This window comes from Corvus kubaryi, unplaced genomic scaffold (genome assembly GCF_017639235.1).
Source record: "Corvus kubaryi isolate FWS band 111438036 unplaced genomic scaffold, C.kubaryi_AGA036_p1.0 split3-37344, whole genome shotgun sequence".
NCBI classification, from domain to species: domain Eukaryota; kingdom Metazoa; phylum Chordata; class Aves; order Passeriformes; family Corvidae; genus Corvus; species Corvus kubaryi.
The window spans coordinates 974,343-991,050 of NW_024582088.1; the positions used below are offsets into that span (position 1 = coordinate 974,343).

General features: G+C 48.8%; 2 protein-coding genes across 3 annotated transcripts; one reads left to right on the plus strand and one right to left on the minus strand.

Annotated features, from left to right (window-relative positions):
• Positions 1–497: 497 nt before the first annotated feature.
• On the plus strand, positions 498–10,804 carry LOC121658676 (ATP-dependent RNA helicase DDX19B). Of its 2 annotated transcripts, XM_042015840.1 has the most exons (11): positions 498–603; positions 975–1,028; positions 1,900–2,035; positions 3,838–3,930; positions 4,518–4,620; positions 5,166–5,280; positions 5,437–5,614; positions 6,003–6,240; positions 7,607–7,769; positions 8,363–8,554; positions 8,971–10,804. In XM_042015840.1, exons 4-11 carry the CDS (start codon positions 3,869–3,871, stop codon positions 9,030–9,032), a joined length of 1,113 nt encoding a protein of 370 aa, XP_041871774.1. In that variant the 5' UTR covers positions 498–603; positions 975–1,028; positions 1,900–2,035; positions 3,838–3,868; the 3' UTR covers positions 9,033–10,804. The 2 variants fall into 2 exon arrangements, with proteins under 2 accessions (XP_041871774.1, XP_041871773.1); XM_042015839.1 differs by lacking the exons at positions 498–603; positions 975–1,028 and adding an exon at positions 1,201–1,372.
• Positions 9,680–16,611, minus strand: UBXN10 (UBX domain protein 10). Its single transcript, XM_042015841.1, has 2 exons — positions 16,548–16,611; positions 9,680–13,809 (listed from the first exon to the last, which is right to left on the minus strand). Exon 2 carries the CDS (start codon positions 13,802–13,804, stop codon positions 12,950–12,952), a length of 855 nt encoding a protein of 284 aa, XP_041871775.1. The 5' UTR covers positions 13,805–13,809; positions 16,548–16,611; the 3' UTR covers positions 9,680–12,949.
• Between the last annotated feature and the right edge of the window lie 97 nt (positions 16,612–16,708).

A 16,708-nucleotide genomic window follows, 5' to 3' on the forward strand; every position in this document is an offset into this window, starting at 1 on the left:
CAAAAAAATTCTCTCTTTCTCTCATATTTCTTTAATGAAAAGATGCAACTTTGTGCCTCAAAAGAATTGTTTTCTATTTTTTCTGAGCTGCTCAACCACTGTGCTTGGGCACAGAACCCTTACTGGGCCCCTGGATATGGGGAAGACCCTCGGGGTTGCTCTCCCTGTACATCTCAGGTGGTGAAACAAACTCATCCTGGGGTAGCTTGTGCTGGCCAGGACTGTGCGTGGATCCCGTTTCCATCCTGGAATGCTGATTTTCTCCCGTTTTCCATCAGCAGAACTATTAGGGAGTGGAGGCTACAGGACAGAAAACAAGCCCTTCTCTGTGTTGTTCTTACAGCTCATAAAAACTTGTATTTGTGTTAAAACTCTTGCTTAGAAATAGTTGTATTAAAACTCTTGAAATCAAGTTCCTCTTGTGTCTTCATCCCTTCCAGCTGAGCAGGGTTTGTGCAGTACTTTATAAATCCAAAGCTTAGGTTTTCCTGGCTGGAATTAGAATATAGGGAGCCTTTGAATTTCTCTGATCTTGTGTTTTTCCTCATTTCTAGCTGAGCACTTTACACCTGAAGGATGAAAAAACCAAACCAGATGCCAATGGTGAGTTCCAGCTGCTCAGATGGGGTTGGAAAAGTTGGAAAGGGTGGAATGTTCCCCCTGTGGAGTTCAGAGCGCTGCTGACAAAGTAAATTCCTGATAAATCATGAAATTCCAGAAGAGCTGAGACTAAGCAGCAGCACAGACTAAATATTGTGGTGTCTTCAGGGAGCTGTGTGAGCAGAATCCATTGCTGAGGTTGCTAAACTCCACTTGGAGCCTGGGTTTCCTCTGCACAGCAATGGAGCAGGGCAGTTCTCCTCAGGAAAATGAGCTGTTTTGTAGCTTTTCCCACGATATTCCAAAGCTCTGGGGGTGTGGGCTGTCCCTGAGGCCTGACCTCACCTGTGCCCCCTAAAACTGTTCCAATTCAGGTGCCGTTGTCAAGGCAGATGACAATGTGGAGAAGACGGAGGATGAGGAGAAGGGTAAGTGCTTTCCTGAAAAAAGCTTTGGCAAGGAAATTAATATAATTATTAATTGTGATTATATTGTTTTAATATATGCTTAAAGTAAGTCTGCCTTATGTCTCAGGACCGCTGATCTTGTATCCTGCCCCAAGGACTTAATTGTAAGACATGTCCTTCCTCCATAATACTTTTAAAGGCATTGTGTCCTGTAATAACTTGGGAGACTCCTGGATTAGAGTGGAGAGAAATAAGGGGATAGCAGTATCCTCAAGGCAGGACTGGATACAGGAGCAATTGGATAACCTGGAGCTGGGATTGCTGTAGCAACCAACAAGTTGCGTTTATGCAGTGGCTGTTCAGAGGTGGGTAACGGCTCGAAATCTTTCAGAAGGTGGTTTTAGGGAGCAGATCTAGTAGCAAAACCCCAGAGTGCAGCAGTTTAACCTTGTTTGGATCTCCCTTATCCTCAGCCCTCGTGTTTCAGCTCTGGAATCTTTTAAAGTACCATTTATCCTCAAAATTTCCTTGAAAATAAAACCCTAAGAGGTGTGTGCCCACATGTCAGAGTGAGGCTCGAGGCGGCCTTACACTGTCCCAGGTAGATGCTAAAGCTAAAATAGTCTTAAATAAGCAGAAATCTGGATCTGTTAAAGGCCCCCTTAGAACAGTGCTCATTTGGTTTGTCTTCCTGGGTATTAAAAGGGGGAATCTCTGGGATCTCTTGATGTCTCATCCAGGAAGTTTGGGCTCTTCAAGCCATTACACTCTAATGAAGAATTTCAGTATTTGGAGGGATTTTGTCCCTTTTAACTGGCTCAGGAGTTCAGTGGGAGCAAGACCTGGAGCAGGCTGTGACTGATGGATTTATGTTTTCCACCTCCTTTCCTAGAGGACAGAGCTGCCCAGTCCTTACTGAACAAGCTGATCCGCAGTAACCTGGTTGACACCACAAATCAGGTGGAGGTGCTGCAGAGGGACCCCACATCACCCCTCTACTCCGTCAAGTCTTTCGAGGAGCTGCGCCTGTAAGTGCCTGCTGGGATGAGCCAGAACCTTCTCTGCATGGAGCTGTTAAATCCTGGGATCAGATACATTAAATAGGCTCCCTTATAACTGTATTTTTCAGTTTGTTGTGGGCAGCCTTATTAGTAAACTCTGGAAGAGCAGTTCTACTAAAACTACCAGGGCAGGTGTGAGTTTGGAGCCCATCAGGTAGTTGGAACCTTTCCTCACGTCCTGAAAAATTCCCTGGTTGCATAGGAGACACCACTCAAAAGTACATGGGTTTGTGTTTCAGGTTACTGCCAAGGTGTCATTAATAAAGGAGTATCATTTGTATTATTTAAATGCAAGGAGAGTTGGTTTATCTGGGTGCCTGGTGGGGGTTTCCATCTGAAACAACAGCAGTGACAGCACAAAGGGAAAAGCTTATCTTTTCCAGCAATACTGGATTTATGTACTGGAGAGACCAGTCTTTTCTGACTTCTTTCCCACTGGAAACCTTTACCAGTGCAGCTTTCAAGTGATGATAAGTGTATTTAAGGCATGACAGATGGATATATTTTGAAGAGTGTGTCCTGTTGGGACTGTTGTGCTCACATTGATCTCAGGTTTGTTGCTCTACAAGCTCTACAGGGAAATGGGAGCTAAGGAGCATTCTCCCTCTGAAATGTCAGGATGTTTTGCTTTGTTGGTGTTAGTGGTTGAACGTCTACAAAAAGAAGCTGAGGTCCTGCAGTGCCTGTTAGACTAATTCCTGTGTTTCGAAAGGCAAACAATCCCAGGGAGTTAATGACAGGGACAGCCAGCCTAATTGAGTCTTCATTTTGTTATGACTCGGGGTATCCTTGGCAACTGGTGCAGAGTTGGGCTTTGTGTGTCCTTGCTTGGAGCAGCACAAGGTTACGTTTTCAAAGAGCTTTTGTTCCAGCCATCGTTGGAAAGTAATACAGGATTTTTGCAAAAGCCCGTTGTGCTGAATAGGAAGTTACTGCAAGTGGGAAATGCAGGCAGGAGACCTGTAACCTGCTTTGAAAGGAGAGCCCTTCTGAGAGCACTCCCAGCCTCCAGGGAGCACTCGGGGGTCATCAGCTGAGAGTTTCCAGCACCATAACCTGGATTTAGGTTGTTCTGGGGTCTCCTTATCTACACAAGTGTCTGCTGAGAGTAGAAAGCTCCCTCAAGAGAAAGCAGTAGATGAGAGTTTGCTGGCCAGCAGTGTCACCATGCAGTTCTGGGTGTGAGGGCTGGCTTGCACCCACGGATCACAAGGTGTAGTCACAGCAAACTGAGCTAATTTACCTGAGCATTTACCTGAGCCAGCTTCGCTCAGTTGTATTACAGAATCCACACGACTTCCTGAAGTCCTTGCAATGATCTCATGATCCCTTCATCCTGTTCCTCACATACTGAGATCACTTTGTCCTGTGTTTGAGTCATCGAGGAGTGATAATTTTGGCACCAAGCTTAGGTATGGCTGAGGAAATGGGATTGGCCTGAAGGACAGGATTAATGCATTCTGCTCTGGGATTCCTGGATTGTCTGAAAAGCTGCTTTGAACAAGCAGTGCTGGCCTTAGACACAGGCTTTGCCCTCGAGCTGGGACAGGCAGGCTGACTTACTAAATCCAGGGGATTTTCCAAAGCTTCCTGTCGAAACTTCTGCTGTCACTTGTGCTTCCAGATGCTGACCATAGTTGTTTCACAGGTGGGATTGTAGCAGGGACAGCTCTAGGCCATCTTCTCAAGGGTTTTTCTCACATTTTTTTTACACAAATGAAAACTAAATGGACTTTAATAGGTCTCAATATAAAAATTTCTCTTTTCAGGAAACCACAGCTCCTGCAAGGAGTCTATGCCATGGGCTTCAACAGACCATCTAAGATCCAAGAGAATGCCCTGCCCATGATGCTTGCTGAACCGTACGTACACATTCTTCCTACTCCCTACCAGAATAGAAGGATTTGAAAGGTTCAGTGTGCTGCTCCTGAATTTTGGATGGGAGGAGGGTGATGGAGAAACTCTTGGGGTATGTAGAAAGGGTTCCCATGCCACGGTGTTTCTGTGGTTATTAACTGTGTGACAACAGCCCTGGATTCATCCTTTTCCTAGGGCTGGTACTGAACATGCAGTGCTGTGCTGTTTGGGAGGGCATTCCCATTTTCCTCATTAGTTTGGGAAGAAATAATAGGAAATAGCTCAGAAATCCCAGGTCGGTGGGAGTAGCTGAGGTGCTGGTTTTCCTCTCCACAACCCTGAGCTGGAATGTGTGCGATACTGAGACACTGGGGAAGACTGAAATGGGAAATACTGAGAGATAACCACAGTTCTGCTTCCAAATCTTCATAATTGAGACACGCTGAAGGGGAGCGTTGGGCAGGAGGTAATTCCTGCCCCGTGGAGCATAGCTGGTCAAGTTGGCCATGGATCCAGAGCAGGGGTAAATGTGACAGGATTCAAATGCCACCGTGGTGCTTCACCCTCTGAGCTGTGCCTGCTGTGCCCCCAGCCCGCAGAACCTCATCGCACAGTCGCAGTCTGGTACTGGCAAGACAGCTGCCTTCGTCCTGGCCATGCTCAGCAGGGTTGAGCCTGGGAACAAGTATCCACAGGTAAAGTTTGTGGGATGTGGCTGGTTCGGGGCGTTCCGTGGTGGTGCAGTGCCATCTAGTGAAGAGCCTGAGCTGCTGGGAGGCCTTCAGATGTAAATTCATGGCTTGATGGGGCCATGGCGTTATTTCTTTAAACTCTTTAAAGGGGATGGAGGTTTGGGGGTTTATCAAAATGCCTTCAGTGCAAAAGATGTGGATTGTGCTTAAAGCTTGTTCCTGTCAGTCCTTCCCATGCATCACACAGGATGCCGTTGCTCTGTGAGGAGTTAAATCTTTCTGGGAGGACTTAAATCAGAGAAGTAGTGCAGCCTGAAGGGGGTTGGATAAGTGGGTTTGGGGTGGAAGAGAAGGTAACTGTGACAACAGAGCAGACAATGCCCAGAAAGGACTTTTTAAATCCAATTTCCTCATGGAATGGTTGAGAAACTGTTCGGCCACTTGCCTGTTCATCTTGAAGAAAACTTCAACAAGGATTTTAAAAAGCAGGTATGATAGTGTTGTCCTGGATGTTGATCATCTCACTCATTATCCTTCTGTTTCTCCAGTGTTTGTGCCTTTCCCCAACATACGAGCTGGCACTTCAAACAGGGAAAGTGATTGAACAGATGGGAAACTTCTACCCGGAGCTGAAACTTGCGTACGCTGTCCGAGGCAACAAACGTGAGTAAGGGGAAACATTACAAACAGGAATGAGAGAATGAGACTCCTCAGGTGCACCAGAGCAGCCAGGTGGTGAAATAGCTGGGTCAGAGAGGGCCAGAGCATTTCCCTGCCTGCACAGCCACCCTAGAGCAGCCCTTCCTTCTGTCTCGGCAGTGGAGAGGGGGCAGAAGATCTCGGAGCAGATCGTAATCGGCACACCCGGCACCGTGCTGGACTGGTGTTCCAAACTGAAATTCATCGATCCCAAGAAGATCAAGGTGTTTGTGCTGGATGAGGCGGATGTGATGATCGCGACCCAGGGCCACCAGGACCAGAGCATCCGCATCCAGAGGTACGGACCGGTGCCACAGGGACGGCAGGGCTGCACTCAGGACCTGTGTCCTCACCGATGAAGCAACAAGATTTAAATGACAGATCAGCTCTAGTCCTGGTGGTTAATAGAGGCACAATGCGAGGGGATGACAAGCAGTTTCATTTCCTTACAGGATAAAAATCCTGTCCCAGGAGTAGGGTTTATTCCTTTTTAAGAAGGCAAGTGTGGGTGCCTGTGGTCCATGAGGGAGTGATCCTGGATGGGTAAGATTGGTATTAGTCTTTCCAGCCACTGAAATAACTGGTTCCAGGGTTATGGTTCTCCTTTGCCCGTAGCATGAATTCCATCAGGATATCAGGAGATGACAGTGTTGTGTGAGAGCTCTCCCTATTTCTCTTTCTTTCAGAATGCTTCCCAGGGACTGCCAGATGCTCCTGTTCTCAGCTACTTTTGAGGATTCTGTGTGGAAGTTTGCTCAAAAAGTTGTTCCTGACCCAAACATTATCAAACTGAAGCGCGAGGAGGAGACCCTGGACACCATCAAGCAGTATTACGTTCTGTGCAGTAACAGAGATGAGAAGTTCCGGGCCCTCTGTAACATCTACGGCGCCATCACCATCGCCCAGGCCATGATCTTCTGCCACGTGAGTGCTTCCAGGGAACGTCAGTCCTAGTGACCCCCTCTGTGTCTGCTAGTGCCAAAACCAAGCCAGAAAGTAAGAACAAAATTGCCCTTTGTGGCTTCTCTGGCTCCATCTTGGATTGAAATCCTGAAAGCCATGTTAGCACTGGCTGGTTTGATTCTCTGGGTTTGTCCATCCAGGAGGCAACATTGGACTTTTGTATTCCTGAAAGATCATTGTTATCCCTGAAGTCCTCTGAAGCAAAGATCAGAGTGATGCACGTTTTTCCAAAACTCTGAACTACTGAAAAAAAGTGGGGTTGGAAAATGGGTGAAAATAGGGCAGAATGAGGGATTGGGAAGTCTTTTGCTTCTGTAGCTGATACAGAGCTGTTCCTGGGACTCCATTTCCCTCAGGTAATTGAGGATACACCTCTGGGATCTCACTGTGAATCACACTGACTTTGTTTTCTTTTTCTGGAAGCCACCATAATAACTTTTAGGGAAAAATCAGTGCTGACAGCACAGAAGAGCCAGGCAAAGTGAGACAGACAGGATGAAAGTGTTTGGAATCTGCTGCAGCAGTTTGCTTTTAGGCTGTGTCAAGACATAATTGGAGCTCAAAAAACTGTATCATAATTGGGAACTGTTTAATGCAAGGCTGTGCAGAGCCTCTGTGGGATTTCACAGCTGTGTTCAGGTCTGACCCTGCCGTTTTCCAAGCTGAGTAGTTGTGGTTTTGTGACAATTTTCAGGAGTTTTCAGTGTACATGTGTAATGTCAGTCTCCAGCAGGGTGAAATCAAAGGAGCAGAGCACGAAGAAAACATGTCCTTTATTAATCAAGGGCTCCTGTGGTGGCAGAGGTGTATTGTCCTCCTTCTGATACAGTTTGTAATGGGGACAAAAACTGAGCAGCCACTGAGCTTCCAGTGGGCCCCCAGAGAGGTTTATTGCTGCTTTCCAGCATTAAAACCCCCTCCCAAATGTGGGGCTGGCTGTGTGTTTATTACCGCAGGCCTAGGCCCTAGGGTATATCACCGTGTCCCACAGCCATAGGGAGGAGGAGGAGAAGATCCAGCAGGCAGGAATTGTGCAGCAAGATTGATTTATTTAATTATTTTACAAACTCTTTTACAGACTTTTTTCTTCATAGTCTAATTGGACAAAGGATCAGCCACCCCTTGGGGTGATTGGCTAAAATCCTAAAACATCCATTATCAAAATATTTTTCTACTGTACTATAAACAAGACTTTTCAAGGTTGCAGGTGGCTTGGTTGTTTACATACTCTGCTACCTCTTCTGTGAGAGAGAAGAGTCTCTCACGGACTTGGAAAATAGCAAGAAAATCCTTGCTAGCAGCATTTTTGTATCTACATGTGTTCCAGACTCGGAAGACAGCGGGGTGGCTGGCGGCAGAGCTGTCCAGGGAGGGCCATCAGGTGGCATTGCTCAGCGGGGAGATGATGGTGGAGCAGAGAGCTGCCGTGATCGAGCGCTTCCGAGAGGGCAAGGAGAAGGTGCTGGTGACCACAAATGTCTGTGCCAGAGGTAGGACACAGCAGACCAGGGCCAGGGAGGGCTGGAAGCAGCACTCCGTAAGATAACACACACCCCTGGCCAGCTCAGAGGGAGAATTCGCCTCCTCAGGGGTTCCAGTTGGGAGAAATTGGTGTCCTTACACTGTGTGCCTGTGGGCAAACACAGGATTCCTTGTTGGTTTCCTGCTGCTTGAGATGGACAAGTCCATCCTGTGAGAATCTGGCACCAAGCGTGCCTTGCCCTTGGTGACCTTCAGGGTTTGCAGTGAGCAAGAGCCCAAGTACGGAAAACTGAAAATAGCGAAATCCAGTTCACTGTCCCAGTAGGAATTTGTGGTGTAATTTGACATCCTAGACAGTTAAGACAGGATCCTACTTGGAAAAAACAAGTGGTCTTTAGAGCTTTGCAGAGGAAGAGTGTTTCCAAAATACATAAGTGCCTTTGGCTGTTTCAGTGGGATTCTCTACCAGCTTGACAGGTTTTATTTCCAAGTACCCTGTAGGAATATTGTGGAAAAGCTCCATTTCAGAGTCTGAGGAGGCTGTTCCTACTCTAAAAGGATTTAAGTGAAGTTGTGTAACCCGATGCTTTCTTTTTGTCAGGGATCGATGTAGAGCAGGTCTCTGTTGTTATCAATTTTGACCTTCCTGTGGACAAGGATGGAAATCCAGATAACGAGACCTACCTGCACCGGATCGGCCGCACCGGCCGCTTTGGCAAGCGAGGGCTGGCCATTAACATGGTGGACAGCAAGCACAGCATGAACATTCTCAACAGAATCCAGGAACATTTCAGTACGTACCCTCAGGCTTTCTTCTTTCTCTAAGCTGCTGAATTGCTGCAGAATTGGACTCGGTGGATGCTGAGCAGGTCTGAGGGGTGTTTGTGGAGCCTTAAGCGGGTGGCAGAGGAGCACAGCAGGTGTGTTTGGTGTAGTGTCACTTGGGATTGTGACCTGCTGCCTGTGACAGGAGCAGAATAAATCAGGCTGTGTTTGCTGGCTGCCTGGGTAGTCCTTGGAAGTGGATGTTCCAGGGGTGGATAACACTGGAGTACCCAGAGGGGCCTTTGCTAAAAGGAAACAGTTTTGTGTTTTTAAAACCTGACTGAACATTCCCTGATAAAGCAGAACTGACGTCCAGCTGGGGAGAGCAGTGTTCCCTTCTCTGCTCAGTGTTACAAAATCTGACTTATTTCTCTTCTTTCCCAGACAAAAAGATAAACAAATTGGATACTGACGACTTGGATGAAATTGAGAAGATAAATAACTGAAATAGCTGCTGGAACTGGTGTGTGCCCTGCTGTGGAAGCTCTCCCACTACAATTGGATCAGCGTTTGGATTGGCACAGCCTCTCGGCTCGTCCCGAAAAGGACTCTTCAAGATATGAGTAGACAAAAATTACCTCATTTTCAAAATTGCAGTTGGACTTCAAATTGTGCAACTATGGGGAGAAAGAGGAAATGTTTACAGAAGCTTTTAACATTTCTTAGTTTAGCCTTAAAATGGGATGATCTTTGGAATTCTGAGAAATACACTTGCCAAAAGAGAGGCAATAGGGAATTATCTAAAATTTTAAAAGAAAAAAAAAAACATTCTTGCCTTTAATTGGAATAATGTGCAGCATTAACCTGATCAGTTTCAATTCAACAGCTGAACATATAATGGACATTAGGAAAGGAAAAAAAAAACCAAAAAACAAAAGCCCCAAACAAGGCAGCTGGTTTTTGGCTAAGTACTCAACTTGTACAAATTAGGATGTCATTCTCTTTGGCACTCCCCTGAGCTCTTTAAGACTCATTTCTGGCTTCCTGATGGATTTGCCCTGCTTTTCCTTCCATAAATTGTCCTGAGGATGTCTCCAGTAGCTCCTCCTCGCAGACACAGGTGCCGTGTTGCTTTTGCTGGGCAGTATTTTCCTTTGTCCTGGATTTGTTGGGATGGCCGCTCTCCGTGACGTGGGTGGTGGTGACACTACAGAAGTTCATCCCAAGTGTTTAACCTGGCTACGGTGTGGGTGGGTGGGGTGGGAGGGGCAGTATGAAAGGAACTGTACTAATGAACTGTCTGATTAAATTCACCTCTGTGAATTAAATTCACCATGTGATTAAATGCACCGTGCTGTGAAGCTCAGCATGGATAATGTACAGAGCTGTTGGGCTTCACCCATCAGATACAGGAATAAAAGAACAAAAAAAAAAATCATGATAGCCTGGATTGACCAAAAGAATTTACCCTTAAAACACTGAATTTACCTGTTACAGAATGTTTCAGTACCAGAGTTTTGAGTTAAATTGCTCAGCCAAATTGCAGGTGGGAAGTGCTCCATAGTGCAAAATAGGTCATTGGTCCCTGCCCCAGGGTGTTCCATGGAGAAGGAAGGATTCACAACTCCTGGAGAAGGAAGGATGACACCTCCTGTGTGTTGGAACCACTCTGGTGCACACAGCTGGAAGCTGTGGGCTGTTCCCCCAGCCCAGTCTCCAGGAGGAGGAGGCTCCTGAACCAGAACTTAGGGTGCACAGCTCTTTGTTGGGGGGAAATGGGACATGCGTGAGCAGCCATGGGCCTGCTACTCAGTGTGGGAATCATGTCAAAACAAATGTATAAATTGTAAATTTAAACTGAATTGTTTTCTTTGCAATTTTGGCCATCATATTCTGTTCAAAGACAGGAACATGGATCCTTTTACCAAGTAAAAAAAGGCTCATTTAAAATGTACCTAAAATTTTAGGAAATGTGCACCCTTTTATCAATTTGTATAAAGGCTTTAGTGAAGAAAAAAAAAAAAACAGCTTAAAATTAAACTTTTTGTATTCTGGGGTGTATCTATTTTTATTCTGTTGGAATCCTATTTAAAGTGGCAGGTGAGTGAGTGCTTTCGTGTGGAGTGGAAGACTTGATTTAATCACCTACTTTCCTAGTACAGCTGAATGACCTGGTGACAGCAGAGTATTGGGTTGAATTGTCATGGAAGCTGCTGCTGGTCCTGTGTGCTGTTTCTAATGTACTTTTAATTGGAATTAAAGAACACATACTGAACAATCCCTGTGCTGACTTCTTGCTTGAATACTTTGTTGGTGTTTTTAAAAAGCCTCAGGGAAGGACGTTCCCAGCCAAAAGTCCCGGTAAGTTTTGTATTTATGACCTTCTCATCCTGTAACAGACTGAATTTTAATGCTGAAATTCTTAAAAGATTCCCACAAAGAAGGCCGTTAAATGATGCCACACAATAAATGAGGTCAGATAAATATTGTTCCTCCCCCCTGTGCTTCTTGTTCTGGACTTGGCAGAGTTGCTGCTAAAATCTTCCCAGAACAGTTGTGAAGGGAAGAGGAGGAGAACTGAGGGAGAAGAGAAGTGTTTTCCCTGTGCTGTGCTTGCCTAGATCAAGACTTGATACTTACTGCCCATCTTTGGAGATGCTGTAGGCTTAGTGAGGTGATTAGAACCAAACTCATCCAGCTTTGTCTTAGATATTCAGGAGGAACATCCTCTAGCAGGATAAGTCCACTGGGAGCCAAGTTATTGAATTGTCTGACTGGTGGTCCCCAGCTTGTCTCTGATCCAGAGTGCTTCCTCCTTGGCTCCAATCTTGCATCCAGCACGGGATGCAGATACAAACTCCAGGAAGATGGTGTGGAGGGCAGCTGACCATCCAAAGGCCGATTTGGGCAGCCCCTGAGCATTTGCCATCGAATTAAAGGTTTCTTAAGAGCTGGTGTGATGGATAAACCTCAGCTCACGTAAATCATCTGACGTTCAAGTTTCAGCCTAAAAGGTTTTATTTAACACAGGATGGAAACACTCCGAAATGTAGGAGTAACACAGTACAGACAACAGGCAGAGAAAGGGAATTAACTACCTAACACTGAAGGAACATGGAAAGTGGTCCCTTCTCCAATGAAATACTTTGTGGCTCTGCTGAAGGCGTCCATGTGTTTCGGTATCTGGGACTGCTGCTGAGCGATTCCCATCACCGGCAGCAGCAGGTACCACTGTTCCATCAGGTACTGCCTTTACAAAGCTGCTGGACCCTCAGTACTGATTTAGCATCAGGTTCCACACGTAGCCAGTGCCAGCATCAGCTTTCTGCTCCTGTGCTGAGTTGGTTTGGCAAGTTACACTGAGCTTCAAAATAAATTGGGTTTGTCTCAAAACATTTAAACTCACTCATCTGTGTGGCAAGTGGTTCATACTTTAAGGAGATTAAAAATTACTGCCTTTGAAATGCCATTAGAAACTAGGAGATACTTCTTGTTTTAGCACCAGCACATTGTGTTTGCCTAAACCTGCCAAGGCACCCAACCAGCCTTTTAATGATGGTTTAGTAAAAGATGGCTTACTCCTTGAGCCAGTTCCCAGTCAAATCCCATTAATACCTTACTTAAAAACTCCCAAAGCAGCACTTGCTTCTCAGACTAACTCGCTTCAGTGTAGAGGTGTTAAATGGAATTATCTGTAACATCCCTTAACGATCCATCTGTTCTTACCTACGGATCACATGAGCCGAATAAGAGAAGGAAAGCTACGGAGAAAATCCTGCTGCTCCTCAAGACAGCCAAAATAATAATTACTTGTTCTTAAAAAGATGATTTAGTCACAGTTAAGAGCTGGACTGAGGTTACCCAGAAAGACCTGAGCCCTCACAGGTATTTTCCGATCACTCTTGCAATTTAATACTTCACAATAACCCATTAATGTGTCATTACTGTTATTTCCAGATGGTTTTGGGATTTGATCGCCTTTTCAGTCTCTTGAGAAGATGTTTAGGATAATGAGAAGCTAGTGAAGGTGGTCCTGTAGCTAAACCAGTTCTGTTTCTACTTTCCCAAATGGTGCTTCTGCATTCAGAGAAGTGGTACCTTCCCAAAATATAGAAAAGGACAAGGGGAAAGGCCTTGGAAACTTGAGTTTTCAAAGAACATTAGCAACTTCAACAAACCAAAAAGGCTGAAGGTTGGTGGTACTGAGGCAGAAATTTGTGATGGCACTTTGACTCAAGCTGCTCTGTATCAATCAGGTTTATGCATCTGAAATACTATTTCAAGACATAGCCATAACTCTGCTTCACAGGGATTTTGTGGGAGATGGAAGATAAAGAAGCAGGCACAAGAAGCATCAGACTCAGTTTTTTGGAAGCAGCAATGCACCCCACTGGGCAGAACAACCCAAGGCATCTCTGTGTGCCTAAAGATCTGCTGCATCATGATGCTCATCCTGTCGGATGCACAGCACGGACTTGTGGAGGATCCCACATTCCTGAAGGGACTTTGTAAGGTCAGAGAAGCTCCTCCGGGGCACCTCCATGGTTTCAACACTGCAGTGTTGGTAGTTGGCCAACAATTTCTGTCCTGCCACAGCAAGGACTGTCTGGAGACTATCAGAGGGTTTGAAGTGGTGCTCAAACCTCTGCCCAGAGGGAGACCGCACAGCGAGCAGCACGTGTGGCTCTTCCAGGCTTGCAGGGGGCATCCAAGGGCTCTCCTGCCTCGCTTGCTGTCCCCACTGCTCGGGGGCACAGTGCATGTGTGAGCTCCCCTCAGTGGGAATGTCACTTCCTGACAATGTGCTGGCAGATCCCTGTTCTCCAGAAAGAGCCTTGATGCCTTCTGGAGCGTCCTCCTGCCCCTCACTCACTTCCAGCCGGTTGGTCCGTTCAGCCAGTGCTTCCACGGCGTCGCTCCCTGTGCCCTTCCGGACAATGGAGGGGAGCACCCGGTACTTGTTCAGGGACGAGGAGGTCTTCAAAGGCACTTGCTGCAGGAGCTTTGGGATTTTCTCAGGAGACATCTGGCTGGGTGGGAACGCCGGTTTTGTGAGTGATGCTCTCCGGCTGTTCACTAATTCCCGAGGAGAGGCTGCCGGCACGTGGCACGGACAGGCTTCCATGCCCTGAGGGTGGCTCATGCTTTGCCTCTGTCCCTTGGCAGATTTGGGCCTGGTGACGTGCATGGTGACAGCGCTGGCCCACGGCAGAGTGGCTGTGCCCAGAGGGAAGCAGAGCTGAGCTGGTGCCGAGTCCAGGAAAGCCGCTGTGGCCATCGCACCTGCGGGCCGGGAGCAGAGGGAAAAGTTACGGGAACTGGCCAGGAAGACTCTAGAAAGTTCAATCTCCCTGTGACTCCCACCTTGTGCTGCGTGTCAGGTCATAATAGAATAAATCTGGGGTATCACGGCGTGGGCACGCAGCAACCCTGTGGTGCAGTAAGGACTGAGTCACAGAGGGTGGGAGATGTGTTATTTGTAGGGACTGGGTTTGGCAGGAACTGTGGAAAGTTGACCCAGAGCTTTGGGAGGTTGCGCCCTTAGCCACTGAATGTTCTTTCCTTTGATGGAAAGAACAATTCTTTTCTTCTGAAGCTGGAAACTCAGTGCAAACGGGAGATGAGTGAAGCTCCGAGCACAGCTCTGGCCTTTCCACTGTTCCTGCAGTGGCAGATTCAGTTCCCATTGTGGATTTTCGGATAAGACTGACTACACTTCATATTTTAGAGAGATCTCAAGACCACTGAGATTAAAAAACCCTGACTCAATACACAGAAACCTGTTCTGACTCTCCTGTGACCAAAAGCTGCTTAACAGTGAATGATTTACCTGAGGGAATGGCAGGAGCCCTGTCAGGGGGGTTTAGGTTGGATCTCAGGAAAGGTTCTTCCCCCAGAGGGTGCTGGGCACTGCCCAGGCTCCCCAGGGAATGGGCACGGCCCCGAGGCTGCCAGAGCTCCAGGAGCATTTGGACAACGCTGCTAGGGATGCCCAGGGTGGGATTGTTGGAGTGTCTGTGCAGGGCCAGGAGCTGGACTGGATGATCCTTGTGGGCCCTTTCCAGCTCAGAATATTCTGTGGTTCTGTGATAGAACCTCCACTGAGGAGGAAGCCACGATCTGCTGCGTGTTCCCCAAAGGAAGCTGCGCTCGGAGCACTCGGCTATGCCAGGACAGGCAGCCCGGCCATGGGGTCACAACCTCACAACAACACTTTGGAGAAGTGCCACAGGGAACCTCATCTTCTGTTCCTGTGGGTTTCATGGCAGCATTTACTGAGGGGGGGAAAAAAAAGTCACCTTGGATTGCTTGGCATTCTCCAGAAATGACACAGTCACACTCAGCTGCTGTTTGTCACCCCAGCAGCGAGCGGGTTAATGCAAACCTCACCGAGGTCAGCAAAGCCAAGGCCAAAACCTTACAGCCGGGTTGGGCCAATCCCAGGCACACCTGGGTGGAGAAGGGATGAAGAGCAGCTCTGGGAGAACGACCTACAGAGCTGCCTCCAGATCAAGGGTCCCCAGCAAGGGAAGGACATGGAGCTGCTGGAGAGAGTCCAGAGGAGGCACCAGCATGATCAGAGGGATGGAGCAGCTCTGCTGGGAGGAAAGGCTGAGAGAACTGGGATTGTTCAGCCCGGAGAGAGAAGGCTCCAGGATGACCTAACTGTGGCCTTCCAGTACCTGAAGGCAGCTGACAGGAAAGATGGAGAGAGACTTCTTCCAAGGGCTTGGAGTGCCAGGACAAGGGGGAATGGCTTTCCAATGACAGAGGGCAGGGTTAGATGGGATATTGGGAAGGAACCCTGTGAGGTTGGGGAGGCCCTGGCACAGGGTGCCCAGAGCAGCTGTGGATGTCCCTGGATCCCTGGAAGTGTCCAAGGCCAGGCTGGACGGGGCTTGGAGCAGCCTGGGAGAGTGGAAGGAGACCCTGCCCATGGCAGGGGATGGAACAAGATGGGCTTTAGGTTCCCTTCGAACCCAACCCCTTCTGGGGTTCTATTCTAAACCAAACTAACAGAGGGAACAGCCCCTGTGGCGCTTTGCCAGCAAGGTCTTTGTTATTTAACACCTGATTTCTCCTGCAGCTCAGCTCGGCCAAGGCAGAGTCCCAGCACACCCTGCCCAGCCCCAGCTTACAGACCTGCCCGTCCAGAGCCTCCAGCGGAGCTGGACAGGGACACTCGCCGAGGTGACCCACCCCAGTTTCCCCGGAGCCTGTGGGAGGGACGGGGGCTGTGCCTTCCCTTTACTGCCGCTAACAAATGAACTCCAAGGCAACAACGCGCTGAGGGAGAACTCCCAAGCACACGGGAGCACCTACAAATATCCCCAGTGACGCTGCCACTTCCAAGAATAAACCCCCAACCAACCAACCAACCTGGCAAAGCCCTGGTGAGACCCTCCGCGAGTGTCTGTACCGCCCCAGCACGGTGTGAGAGGGGAGAGGCTGAAAACACGGGGTCTGCTGAGGGGTGGGATGGGGAACCACAGCCATGGAGGTGCCCCCAAAACGGTGACCCCAGGGCCTGGGAGGTGGGCACTTCCCACCCCCGACCTACAGCACGGGATCACAGGCTGGGTCAGGCTGGAAGGGACAATGGCAGCTCATCTGGTGCCACCTCCCTGCTCCAGCAGGGTCAGCCCAGAGCACAGCACACAGGATTCTGCCGATGGGTCCGGAACATCTCCAGTGAGGGACACTCCACACCCTCTCTGGGCAATGCATTCCAGGTGTTTAAAGAAGTTCTTCCTTATGTTCGGGTGGAACTTCCTGGACATCAGTCCCTGCCTGCTGCCCCTTGTCCTGGTGAGGGCTGGCACAGCCCCAGGCAGAGCCCTCAGTGCCACAGCCTGGCCGGGGCCACAGCCGGGCCCCACGGCAGCAGCGCAGCCCCGCCGGCAGAGCCCGGCCCTCGAGCGCGGCTGCACAGACCCGGAGCCAGACCCCGGTCCCTCCCCCGGCCCCGGTCCTTCTCCCGGCCCCGGCCCCGGTCCCGCACCGGCCCCGCCGGCCCTCACCTGCCCCGCGCCCGCCGCACGACGCCGTTGCCGTGGCGACCGCGGCACTTCCGGGCGCGCGCGACGCCCCGCCCCGTCCCCCGGCGCGCGCGGGAACGGGGACGGGAACGGGAACGGGAACGGGGACGGGAATGAATGGGAACGGGAACGGGAACGGGAAC

Coding starts and splice junctions, on each gene's coding strand:
- LOC121658676 (XM_042015839.1), top strand. Junction 3,931..4,517: donor CCCATGATGCTTGCTGAACC/GTACGTACACAT, acceptor CTGTGCCCCCAG/CCCGCAGAACCTCATCGCAC. Junction 5,281..5,436: donor CGCTGTCCGAGGCAACAAAC/GTGAGTAAGGGG, acceptor CTGTCTCGGCAG/TGGAGAGGGGGCAGAAGATC.
- UBXN10 (XM_042015841.1), bottom strand. CDS start 13,804: ATGGCCACAGCGGCTTTCCTGGACTCGGCACCAGCTCAGCTCTGCTTC.